Source organism: Schistocerca serialis, chromosome 3 (genome assembly GCF_023864345.2).
Source record: "Schistocerca serialis cubense isolate TAMUIC-IGC-003099 chromosome 3, iqSchSeri2.2, whole genome shotgun sequence".
NCBI classification, from domain to species: domain Eukaryota; kingdom Metazoa; phylum Arthropoda; class Insecta; order Orthoptera; family Acrididae; genus Schistocerca; species Schistocerca serialis.
In genome coordinates this window covers 461,227,431-461,240,338 of record NC_064640.1, presented here as the reverse complement: position 1 = coordinate 461,240,338, position 12,908 = coordinate 461,227,431, and the positions used below count along the sequence as shown (strand labels likewise).

Sequence of the window (12,908 nt, the reverse complement as noted above, 5' to 3'; positions counted from 1 at the left end):
CGTTTTATTCAGAAATAAAAGTACGGAAATAACTATAACCATAATAAACCAACTCTCAGTCTCTTGTCTGAAATATATTTTGGCTGCGGAAATCGTACAATGCATGTCACATTTTATGGTACTATTTGTTGTCCCGCATTTCGTGTTTTGTAGAGCCCAAGTCCGTTGCGTTACAGTGTTCCTACCTGTGTTCATGTTTGCGTGACTGCCCGTCGTCTAGCATGAAGCAGTACAACAGTATCTTCCGACACCAAACCCCCTTCCCCCTACCATTACAGCGTATAGAATTTCTTAGAAGTTCAGAAGGAGTGTTATCTGATATTAGTTTGATAGCCTTGCTGTGTCAACCACGGTATCATCAACTCAGATATTTCAGTCGGACCAGGGAAAAATTTAATCAATATGTCTCGAAACTGACTGGCTGAAAATGCCTCTATTTCCTTTACTGCGAGTGACTCTGGGGTTGGCTGTTCCCATTCCAGTTTCTTTTTCTATTTTGTAGCTCTTTCAAGTTAAGCGTGTACCTGTGATGAGAAGAAACTGTGGCCTGTTGTGCTTCGTCAGCGAGCAATTTGAGTTATTCGTGTACTTTGAGCGAATGCAAATTGGAAAGCCATGTTTAACAATTTACAAACCACATTAGTCTCATTCAGGAAACAGGATGCAAAATAGTAAGAAAGAAATGCGTCTGCAGCACACCACACCACACTTCAATTCATACCAAGGAAACATCATTGTTCTTCCAAGCCTGCGTTCGGTAGAGACAAAAAATACGACATCTCCTGGTTTTTAGAATGGTATACTTCGTTTAAGGACAATTTCCACATTCCAGAAATTTCTTGTAATCTATCCCTCCCCTACAGAAGACATATTCATCCAACATAATCAAATATTTTTCTTTTTCAGTGTCATGGCCTGTTTTTTTTTTTTTTCAGTAACATGTGCTTGTGTGTTTCCAGCTGTTTGGTGTAACCCCAAACATCGCATGAACAAAGTGGAACCGAGCAACTGCATCGAGCAACACCCAAAAATTCCGGCAACCTCAGAGCCTTGCTACGCCGACTGTACGTATAACTGCGTGGTTTCCGAGTGGTCAGAATGGTCTCCGTGCACTCACAGCTGCCTGAAAAGCAAGAGGACACGCGAACTGATTGGTAACAATGCGAAACTTAAAACATATTTTTATATAAAAATAACGAAAACTATGGTGTAATGTAATGTCTGTAGAAACATTTTAAGTGCATTGTAGTTTTTGCACATATTACGCTGGAAATCACTTAAGTAATTATTACACGCAGATATTACATTCTTTGCGATACTGATAATCAGCATATATAAATATTTCATAGTCATAAAGGTCATCTACTCTGTATTTCAATCTCCACGTCCAAATATTAATTCCTTAAACAGGACACCTCGGTTCTAACGCCTCCGAGTCTCCGCTGAAATTAGTACGGCCCCCGGGGAAAAGGGAAGCCTTCTTGGTTCGGCATAAACTCACATTTGGTATGGCCTAACTGGTCAGTCGGGACGTACTTACACACACATCTTGAGAAATACTGCTTTGGTTGACAGATACAGGGGCTGGACAAAATATAGAACCAGCACGGTAAACGCCTACTTGGACATAAATGAAGATGCTAGCCAATCCTGCAGGATGCGCTGCTGTACGTGACCACGAACGGCACCTGCGCAATGTCGACAATACGTTGCAAGTATCAGTGGTGGTCAAAAGAGTGTTCTGTGTGATACCAAGTGCGTTATGTCGGAACTCAGTGAATTTCAACATGGACAAACTGTTGGTGCATCTATGGTGGGTGCTTCCGTAACCAAGGTAGCCAAAGTGTTCGATGTTTGAGGAGGCACCGTGTAGAAGATTTATATAGCATACAGGGAAAGCGTAAAAACAACATCCGCTAAGTAACAACGCGAAGGAAAGTGTCTGTTGAGTGATCGTGATGGATAGTCGTTGAAGAGGATTGTGATGAAAAATAAAGAAGCCGACAGCTGCACAAGTCACTGCAGAACTGAATGTCCCATTCGCAAACCCTGTCAACGCCAAAACAACAAGAGTGGAGCTCCATAAGCAGGGAACTGTAGGGCGAGCCGTAATTCCAAAACCACGCATTAGCAATGAAATTCCCATAACAGGAAAACATTGTGCCGACGCAATAAAACCTAGAATTTGGAGCAATGGAAACATGTCCTTTAGTCGGATGACTCTCTTTTCACACTGTTTCCCATTTCTGTTCCAGTTTTTGGTCCCACGAGTGAAACATGACGGAGGTTCTATGGTGATTTGAGCATATCGCTGTATTCCATGGGCCCCATAGTTACTTTGCCAGGTCGCACTACTACCAAGGATTATATGAAAATTTTGATTGATGAGGTACATCCCACGGTGCAATGTTTGCACTCCAGTGGTGATGCTGTATTCCAAGATGACAAGGCCCTGTTCACACAGCTGGAATCGCCCCGGACTGGTTTTGTGACCACAAGGATGAATTATCACATCTCCCCTGGTCACCAAAGTCACCACATCTCAATATTATTGAGACTTTGTGGTCTACTTCGGAGAGAAAGGTGCGTGATCGCTATCCAAGCCCATCATGGTTACCTGAACGTGCCACTGTTTTGCAGGAAGAATGGTATCATATTCGCTTAGAAACCATACAGCACCTGTGTTTATCCATTCCGAGACAAGTGAAAACCGTTTTGAATGCTAGCCTTCTCCTACACTGTATTACACATGATAATGTATTGCGTTTTTGATATTTCCATATTTTTGTCCACCCCCTGTACCTGCCTACCACACGATAGAGAACACAAATCCGGGAGAAACCACACCTCTACTGTATTCAGTTTCAGATCGTGACACTAATGCACTCAAATAAAATGATTTAGATTAATTCATGTCTAACGACATTGCTGACGAAAAGACGTCTCCCGTCGTAGTATACAGTCCCAGCCAGCTAGAGTGACTATCTAAACAAGACACAAGAAGAGCCACCAGTCACTTGTCTACTTCGCTTTATTTTCTGTAACTTTCATTCGAGGCTATGCAGTTGAATTTACAACACGTATAGACAAATGTACATTTCTCTCCGTGGTTCACTGAAAAAATAAATATTCGTCATTCTGAAGCTTTGGGCTGTATTTTTCTTTCCTACACAATCTCCAAGACGGATTTTTCAGGTTGTCGAAACCTTGTGTGACGACAATGTTTCACACATTTGTCCTGCACAATGCGAATAATCTGACAGAAGTAAGCTTTTGCACAGTTCTCACCCTTGTTTAGAAAACGCACGATGTAATTTCAAACCCAGAGTTTAGACCAAACCTACACATATCAACCTTTATCTAACTGCAACATGTTAGCACCCATCACACCAACGAACGGAGTTCCTCATGAAGTTGGCGTGAGGAGCGTACACGATTTCTGACGCAGACAGCTTAACAAGGAAGATTGTTTTCCGGCATTACATGTTCAAACAGTACGGATATTCTGCGAAGCAACCTATACCATGGACGGTGACACTGGAATTGGTGTCACATGACAGACGGCGCCATAAATCGAACTAAAGGAGCAGCACACCACCCACATTAAAATTCGAATCCTATCTTGCACTCCATTAGTTCCTTCCTCATGCCAGAAATCTGTCTTCAAAAGAGGTAGAACTTAATAAAGGTTCCGTATTAAGAGTAAGATTTGTCCGCCAGTTGGAAATAGAACTTTTCTTCGCTCCGTTGTACACTGATCAACCAGAATATTGCGATCGTCTACCTAATAGCCGGTATGTCCATCTTTGACACGAGAGACAACGGCGACGCTTCGTGGCATGGAAGCAACGAGGCCTTGATAGGTCACTGGAGGGAGTTGGCACCACATCTGCACACACAAATCACCTAAACCCGTAAATTCCGGGGAGGGGTTCTATGAGCCCTGACGCAATGTTCAGACATCCCAGATGCATTCGACCGGTTTCAGATGCGGCAAGTTTCTGGGCCAGCACATCAATTAGAACTCGCCACTATGTTCCTCTAACCACTCCATAACACTCCTGGCCTTCTGTCATGGCACATTATCTTGTTGAAAAATGCCATTGTCGTCGGGAAACACGATTGTTATGAAAGGGTGTCCGCGGTCTGCAGCCCGTGTAAGATACTCCTTGACTGTTCATGGTGCCTTGCAAGAGCTCCACTGGATCGATGGATGCCCACGAGAATGTTCCCCCGAGCATAATGGAACCGCCACCAGTTTGCCTCCGTCCCGCAGTACAGATGTCAAGGAGCTGTTGCACAGGTAGACGACAGATTCGCGCCCTCCCATCGACATGATGGAGAAGGTATCGTGATCTATCAGACTATGCATCGCTCTGTCCACGCGCCAAAGTTCAGAGTCGATGGTCACGTACCCATTTCAGTCGTAGTTGCTGATGTCGTGGTGTTAACATTGGCACATGCATGGGTCATTGGCTGCAGAGGCCCATCGTTAGGAGTGTTGGTTGCACTGTGTGTTCAGACACACTTGTACTCTGCCCAGCATTAAAGTATGATGTTACTTCCGTCACAGTTGTTGTCTTTCGTGTTTTACCAGTCTGCCCAGCCAACGACTTCTGACATCTGTAACGAGGGGAGGCTACCCGACCCCACAACATCTGGATGTGGTTTCACCTTGGTTTCGCCATGTGTTGAAGACACTCACCTAGCAATCTTCGAACCCCGACAAGTCGTGCAGTTTCCGAAATGCCCGTACCGAGCCTACAGGCCATCACAATCTTCCCTCGGTCAAACTCAGATAGATCGGGCGCCATCCCCATTCTGCGCACGGGCAGGAACCTCACTGATACTACATGCGCCGTGCGTGCTTCTGATTATCAGTCTTTCCTCGCCAGGTGACGCTTCTATCGCCTGGACAGGTTTATATCGAAAGTGTGTCGTTGGTCATAGTGTTCTGGCTGACCAATGTAGTTTAACTGTGGTTAAGGAAGCCCAGCGTTTGGTGTCCAGCGATAACATCCACAGCAGTGGTGAGGCAGAGATGCCAGTGCGTATTGAGGCCACATTCGACGAGAGGATGGATCGTCACAGGCCGCGACGTCTCAGGCAACAACGGGCCAAGAGGCACGTGAAGGGTGCACTTTACAGCATACGAATGTACGGCCGGCTCCTGGCCACTCTTGCCTGTCTCGTCTGCTGAGCCCAAGTAGATCGACCAGACGCCTTCTTATCGGAAGACGCGTCAACAGACTGTACGCATGTTCTGCAGAACGACGACCCATTCTTAACCCTTTACGTATTCGCACAATGTCGATCCGCGTGCAGCTCCGTTAACAACACCCGATGGTTACACCTGCTGTCGAAAAATCTAATACGTTGCAGCAGTAATAAAGGACAATTAGAAGCAAGACCAAATGACTAATCATAACAAGTTTGGAGGCAGAGATACAAGAATTTTCGGCATTATGAGGAAACGACAGCTATTATACTTACTACAATTACAGTATAATGCACTAGTATAACTCCAGTTTATTTTAATTTTACTGGTGGTTGCCTGTTTCACTTATGTAAGAACCTTCATCAGACCAGTTTCTGAAATATGTAACACAAATTAGTTCATAACAACAACAGCAGATGACACAATCATCAAGGATTCATAATGAAGTAACCATCGTAAATGCACAAATCAGTTTTTCAAGTCCACATGAGGAACCAGTGCGCTGTGTTATAAGATCGGCAGTCGGTGATTGATACCACTTGGTAATAACACACAGGCTCCGCGTACAGGTTCGTTGTGTGGACTTGTAAACTTATTTTACGCTTTTGCTGGGGGCGAGGGAAGGTGGGGTGGTCTTATTACGTTTCCTTACTGGAAATAGCACGTCATTTTCTGTTTTGTGTTACATGTTTCAGAAATTGGTCTGCTGCGGAACCGAAACTGGTAATCACCAGAAAAAATAAAATTAATCCGATTTGGACTGATACTTCTTATTTACAGCTACAAGAGTTTGATCTCCTTTGTCAGCTGAGAAGACAAGACCATTCTGTCATTTACTACAGCCTCGATGTTACCATCCGCTGATTACTTCTAGCCGAACTTATGTCATCAAATACTAGCCACGTGGATGTTCTATACGGTAACCCGCACGTTTCTGGGTTGCTAGTTCAACACCTAGACTGATTGCTGGCTGAATACCTACATTGCCTTGGCTTCTGACCCGACTCAAAGTTCTATTCCGTTGGCTTTTAACCTGCAGACTACTATTGGTTACTCACGGTTCCTAATACCACTTGTGTATCGCACTGTATCTTCCAAAAATTAAGAAACATTGCTACACTCTGGACAGGAATCAGTATAGATAAAACTCTGCGATCCTTTGTAAAACCTTGCATGATCCAAATTAATTGCTCTGGCAACAATAGGTGTTTGGAACGTCATTGTAATACAAGAATACAACCTGGGAAATCCACGATGGCAGAGCACTATCTTAAATGACGAACATGCAATAAAATATCATTGCAAAAGTGGCCGTTGCAGCAATTAGTAACCGGGACTGTGTCTAACGGACTCTATTGAAAGTTTACCGAGTATCTTTCTGGTAGTGACAAAGAGTTTGCGTTAAATATCACTTTTTACCGGCATTTCAGCGCATTTTGGTGCTGTATGATGACACGGTACGGAATTTAGTGCATGTACTTTTTTCGACCACTCCGTCTCTGATGTGGCAACTCCAAACCTAAGTACTTCTAAAAATGACGTTCGCCTGATATTTTCCTTTCTGTCGCATTGTCTTCATATGTCACTGCCAATCATTCCTTTGTAGAAATGAGCCAATATCCACTTTAATACGATTTATTCTGCCGTTCTAACACAACTGACATTTCCGTGTCATTTCTCCTCGGTCTGCTACTATAGTACGTCTATGTCGCTACTTTCCTTGCTCTCCAACCCTTTAGCCTCGCAAAGATCTCTCCAGATTTACAGTGACAGTTTCAAGTTGTGATGTAACCTAACCTGTTTAGCAGTCAGTCCCACCTAAATACAGGTAACAACCGTAACCTAGGGTTATGCATTAGCATCTACATACATACTCTGCAAACCACCACACGGTGCATAGCGGAGGCTGATTTCGCCTCCCTAACTTCCACTTCAAGACACTCAAACCTCCTACCCAAATTATTAAAACACTATAATACCTGGCCTAAGTACTGACCGCAAACTAACCTGTAAATTCTATTAACTTCCCAACAAAAAGCGTACAATAAACTAAAAGGTACTCATAGGCCTGTCTTGAGGATTTCGTCCTTTCACCAACATTCCTATCAGCAGACGCGCAAGTCGCCCAGTGTGGCGTTCAATGCCAGAATTACTTGCCCTCGGCGGCCGAACTTCCTCGAATGGGGGACTCCCGGCCCACAATGCCGTACGCTCATTTCCATTTTTTCCGATCAGCAAAAGTCTTATCCGACCCATCTTCATTTCTTCAGCTTAGATTTTAATTGCACTCCATCAGACTTTCATCACTCATCTGATGTTCTTGAGCATCGGGCACTCTATACCGCAGTCCGCGTCCGCCCGCCCTTATCCAAACGCATTCTACACCAGTTAATTAATTTCCAACCCTTCCTCAAATTTATAGAACACCAGCTTAAGTCCTATACGTCTTGCAAACAAAAAACAGCCATATGCTAGATGACATTCAAGTCACATATGGGAGAATTAAATAAACAGTACACAAATAATTTCTATAGCATAATTTCAGCTGGATACAACACAGTGTTTAATCTGAGAATGGTGTGTAACTGTACAGCCGAAATTTGACATTAGTTCAATTTGCAATCCGGCGGCAAACCTGGATAGATTACAATGTTTGCCTCGCTACCTGACATGTAAGAGGCGTTCAAAATGTTTCCGTTTAAGGGCGTTGCTCCAGCGTATATGCGACCCGGCGCGACTCCGATGCAGATACATAAGCACTGACATGTAGGCAAGTGGTTAATGTGGCCTTCGAAAGCAAACTTTTTGATCGCCCCTTATACAGGGTGCCAATGGGCACTGATCTATGACAGTGAGGAAAATTAAAAATTTGTACCGAACTGAGATCCGAACCTGAGTCTCCAGCGTACTAGGCAGATGCGCTGACTACTACGCCATCAGAACACAGTGGGCCATCACCACACAGTGGGCAACACAAGGCGACAGACTATCCTAGCACATCTCCTGTCAGCCCCCCACCCCTCCCCCCCGTTCTCAGTTATTCTCGATGTAGTGCCACTTGCCTGTTATGTCCGGATGGCATAGTTGCCAGTAAGTAGGAGACTTAGGTTCGAATCCTGGTCCGGCACAATTTTTTAACTTTCCCCATTCATTTAAATCAGTGCCCACTGGTAGCTAATATCTTTAATTCCTTTGTGTCTCAGTTTATTTGACTTGTAGTGCTTTACTTGTGCCCTGAGCCATGTATGGATAAAAATGTCGAGACTATTGTATCTAGAGGGTGTCACAGTGCCTTTGAAAAATGGTGAAGGAGACATATTGTATCAGTTTGATACTGAAGAAATCCTTGTCTCGAAACGAATGACTCGAGACTTAAGAATAGAAACGTGCTGTGGGATAGTAATGTCAATGGATGGAAAACCCTCAGTCCACACTCTATAATTTACAGAAGAAAGAGTGTCACTCACAGCGCTGTATGGGCAGTAATACGAGCACAGTACCTAACTCCCACCATTCACACAAAGTGCAAGCTTCAATTCCTGCTACGTCGGAATTCGGGTCGTTTTGAGTCAGTGGGTAAGGCAGTGTACTATGGACGATGCTCAGTTTTCTCCGTCTGTTCTTTCCTCAGTTGCAGCCTGTTTCATGAGAGATGTAATACTCGGTATGTCCCTACGCTATAGCTGTGAAGAGCTGACGATATATATTTGTAGTGGACGTGTAGGTGGGCATACTTAATTGTTGGTTAATAAGTCCGGGTCTGCTTCCTTCCCTCTTAACTTCACCAACTTCCACGATGTTGTAGACTATCCTAATTTACTTACGCTTATGTATGTGATTCCAACCTGATACGGGTCCATCTCATTTTGCTCTGCGTCAGATATGCCCTGACGGGTGGATGGAAAAAGGAGGTCCAGTTTCGTACTCAGCTTGCTCACTTGCTCTGACCACTCATGACTTCTTCTCGTGTGGTTATGAGAAACGTCGTGTGTACGAGACAACTAACTAACTGGAAAGTACCTCCTGGCGAAAATTCCCGCTGCCTATGAAAGTGTTCGAACAACATTTGAATTGAAGACAGAACTTTCAGCGACTATGACATGCTTCAAACAACCCAGGTGACATTTCTTTGAAAAACTTTAGTTAATTAATCATGTTGGCCAGGATGTACAGATGAATAAAATTATTACAAAAATGAGACTACTTGGATTTTCATCGTAGTGAGCAGAACAACGGTAAATTTGAAATTTTCTAATTTTTGGTTATAAACTTCGACTCGGTCGTTTCCAGACCTGTGCTCCCTATCCTTATTCCAATTTGGTACATTTGCCTTTCTCCATCATCCCAAAACACACTATAGAGTTCTAAGCGTTAGTAGAAAAGGCAATCTCAAGATAAATTTCATGAACTGGTCCAATTATTTGCAAGTAGGGAGTCATTTCCAGTACGAACTGCGCAGTCAGTTTTAATATCATAGTCATATATGGTTTGTTGTAATTATTCTAGGTCAAATAGATCATCTTTAAATTTTTAATAATAATGTGACGAGCAAACACCATAACGATGACATTTCAATATTTCTGGACTATTCGTATTTTTTTCAATATTTAAGTTTTAATGAAACAGAACAAATTACATACTTAATATTATTTGTGGTAATTAACTTGCTAGTTTTGTTTTGTGCCAACACATGTAATTTTATTGTACAAAAATACCAGTCAAATGTGGTTTACTTGAAACTTATTTCTTGCAGGTCACTCCAAGAACAGGGATATATGTACGAATTCTGAACTCTTCCCGTTAGTTGAAACCAGGACCTGCCCTTGCCGAAAGCAAGAGTTGCGGGTACTTGGAAACTGGTCGGAATGTATAATAGATACTGAAATAACATCAGTGAGAGCAAATGGAAGGCGTGTTAGTGGAGTCTGCGGATCGGGAACAAAATATCGTCGTGTGGGGTGTTTCAATACCACTGGACATCTTATAGAGCCAATGTGAGTTTTTAAAAGTTTCATGATGTTTACTTATTTCCAAGATGTAAACTATAACTTGGGTCTTTGTTTCGAATCTACAGTAATAAACTATATCATAAATATAAGCATTTATTTTTCAAAATTCGAGAAAATTGTTAGGTCAGAACTGAAGTGCACAGAACCGTTATTTTTCATTAATTAATTTCTTAGAAATGTGAAACTACGAGATAAAGTAGTGGAGAAAACGTCGTTAGTCTTATATGCATTTCCATAAATATCAGCCAGAGGATTACTTTCGTATTAAGACTTATTTAGAATTTCTGATCTGTATCAGTTATCGCTAGCAAAACTGCAACTATACAAGTGGTTGTGCAGCTGCATGTAAGAAGAACCCTGTAAGAATACCATAGGTATGTCCAATATGCTGCGTCCTCAAAACTTTCTACCCAAAAGAAGAACGAATTTTGAAATGTCGTTTTCTCTCACAGGAGTGAGACAACCACCTTATTCACCGACTGCAGAAATGCGATATGCACACATACGTTATATAGTTTTTTTTCAAACAGTAGTAATGTGTGTTTTGCGAAATGATCGAACAGCATTGTGCTTACTTGTAAAAAGGAACTTGAATTGCTGCTATATAAACTCCAGAAAAATACTGGAAAATAAGCTTGAGAGTTCAGTTTTATTTTCGATTGATCATGCGAAACGAACTTCAGGTGAATCTCAAGAACAGTTACGACCAGATGATATGCGAGAAAAGTTACATGCCCTTCGCTGATGGAGACCTCAACTATAATAATGTCATATATCCTTATGTGAGCAGTCTCCCGCTTAACATCCCGATGTCGAGCGCCTGATGTCCTGTTCATCATTATCATCGTCACACAAGAGCAGTAATACGTAAATACTGGACTCACAAATCCATGGTTTTATTACGCAAACGTTACGACTAATTTCTCATGGTGTATTGCTACATTATGTCTCTCGGTTCGTGCCAAACCACTTTAATCACCACAAATAAGCGCAACATCACGAAGAAGAAAACTGAATGTGCGTCGCAGGGAATAAATAAGACCCTCTCCGTCAGCGTGGTTCAGCTGCATAGTGGGAAACATTCGAGGAGGGCGTGTACAGCAACCTAGAACTGTCCACGAACACTGAAAGATGTCGCTAAATACTGTGTAGAGCAGCAATCAACACTCCGTCTGTTCTTATATTTTGTGTGACACTTCTAACATCAAAGCTAGCTCCTGAAAGCAAATGCAATAATAAGGTCGTGTGTTCGTAAGTTTAAAATATGTAAAACATAAAGAGAAGAAAGACTCGGATTTAAAAGATGAAGTGTATGCGATCGTTAAATAAGAATGGCAAGGATAGTAAACAGTCAACGTGTACATAACTAAATGGCACAGCTGATGTAGATGCACTTGGGAAAACAATATGGATGCAACACCATAGAAAATCTTATGAAAACATCAGAAAATATCGACCACATGAAGCACTGACAACAACAGCTTGTTGGGAGAGTACCTGGTATTAGCATGGACTCATCAAATGGCATCTCACGTAAAACAAGTGGATCGAGGCCTAGGCGCTCGCCTAGGAAATTGTTATGTGTTTCCAGGTGATGCAAATTCATTTCTGTCACATAAACGAAAAATACGTATGTGTTTACTGCATTGTTGTACATATATAAGCAGAATTCCGAAGCAACGCATCATTCTCACTCATGTTTCCTAGAAGGTAGCTCTGACTAATTTCTTGAAAATCTTTGTAGCATCGTCCCTTCCAGTTTCCACCATCACTATCATCAAAACCAAGCTGTGATCGCGTCACCTCTTACGATCTAGCAAACGCAGAGGTGCTCAATTTTGATTAATGTCATTATGTGTACCCTAGTCACCCTCCCACGAGATACTGGAACCGTTGCGGTTCTATTCTGATACATGCCCATTCAGCAGCTACTCATATTCACATAGGTTGGCCGGAGTTAGATCCACAGCGCGCGCATCTCACGTGATGGCATCGCAGATGTGATCCACAGACTTCGCATTAGCTAGCCTACGAGTCAACACAAGCACCCTCTATCCATCCTTCAGTCACTGTAACATAATTCGGGAACGATAGTATGGTGCATTGTTTTGGCGAAAATATTAGTCGTCATCGAGGCACTGTAGGCGAACAAACGGATGCACATGAATCGACCATCGATACCTGTATCGCTCGTTGCCAAAACTGTGTCACACTATCAGGAGCTGCATATCATTCCATACAGACATACCCCCCCATAAGCGAATAACACCATCACCTGCCGAAACGACGTCTCTGTTGACAAGCGACATGCATAACCTGCGACGTTTTCGTAGTACTCGTACGCGTACGAACATGTGCCACGACATATCAGTCTAAGTGACCTTTATTTGTGTTTTTAGCTTACAGTGGAGGTATTTCAGTGCTGATACTCATCACAGTGCACAGTGACATGCGGTGATCAGAGGTACACGTGTGGGCTGCTGACTTCTGCACCTCACAAATCCATGGTTTTATTACGCAAACGTTATGACTAATTTCTCTGCAAGAGAGACGCTCAGTAGCTCGGTACGGGCTTTTGTTGAAGTTTCGAGAACATACCTTCACCGAGGAGTCAAGCAGTATATTGCTCCCTCCTACGTATATCTCGCGAAGAGACCATGAGGATAAAATCAGAGATTGGA

At 42.8% G+C, this 12,908-nt stretch overlaps 1 protein-coding gene across 7 annotated transcripts in view; it reads left to right on the top strand.

The window, feature by feature from the left end:
* LOC126470365 (thrombospondin type-1 domain-containing protein 7A-like) overlaps nt 1-12,908 on the top strand; it is a 1,214,159-nt gene that overhangs the window by 1,011,444 nt on the left and 189,807 nt on the right. For all 7 annotated transcript variants that reach the window (XM_050098173.1, XM_050098171.1, XM_050098172.1 and 4 more), the window contains 2 exons: nt 960-1,154; nt 9,972-10,212. In XM_050098173.1, coding sequence (XP_049954130.1) covers nt 960-1,154; nt 9,972-10,212 — 436 coding nt within the window. The remainder of the gene's footprint in view (nt 1-959; nt 1,155-9,971; nt 10,213-12,908) is intronic.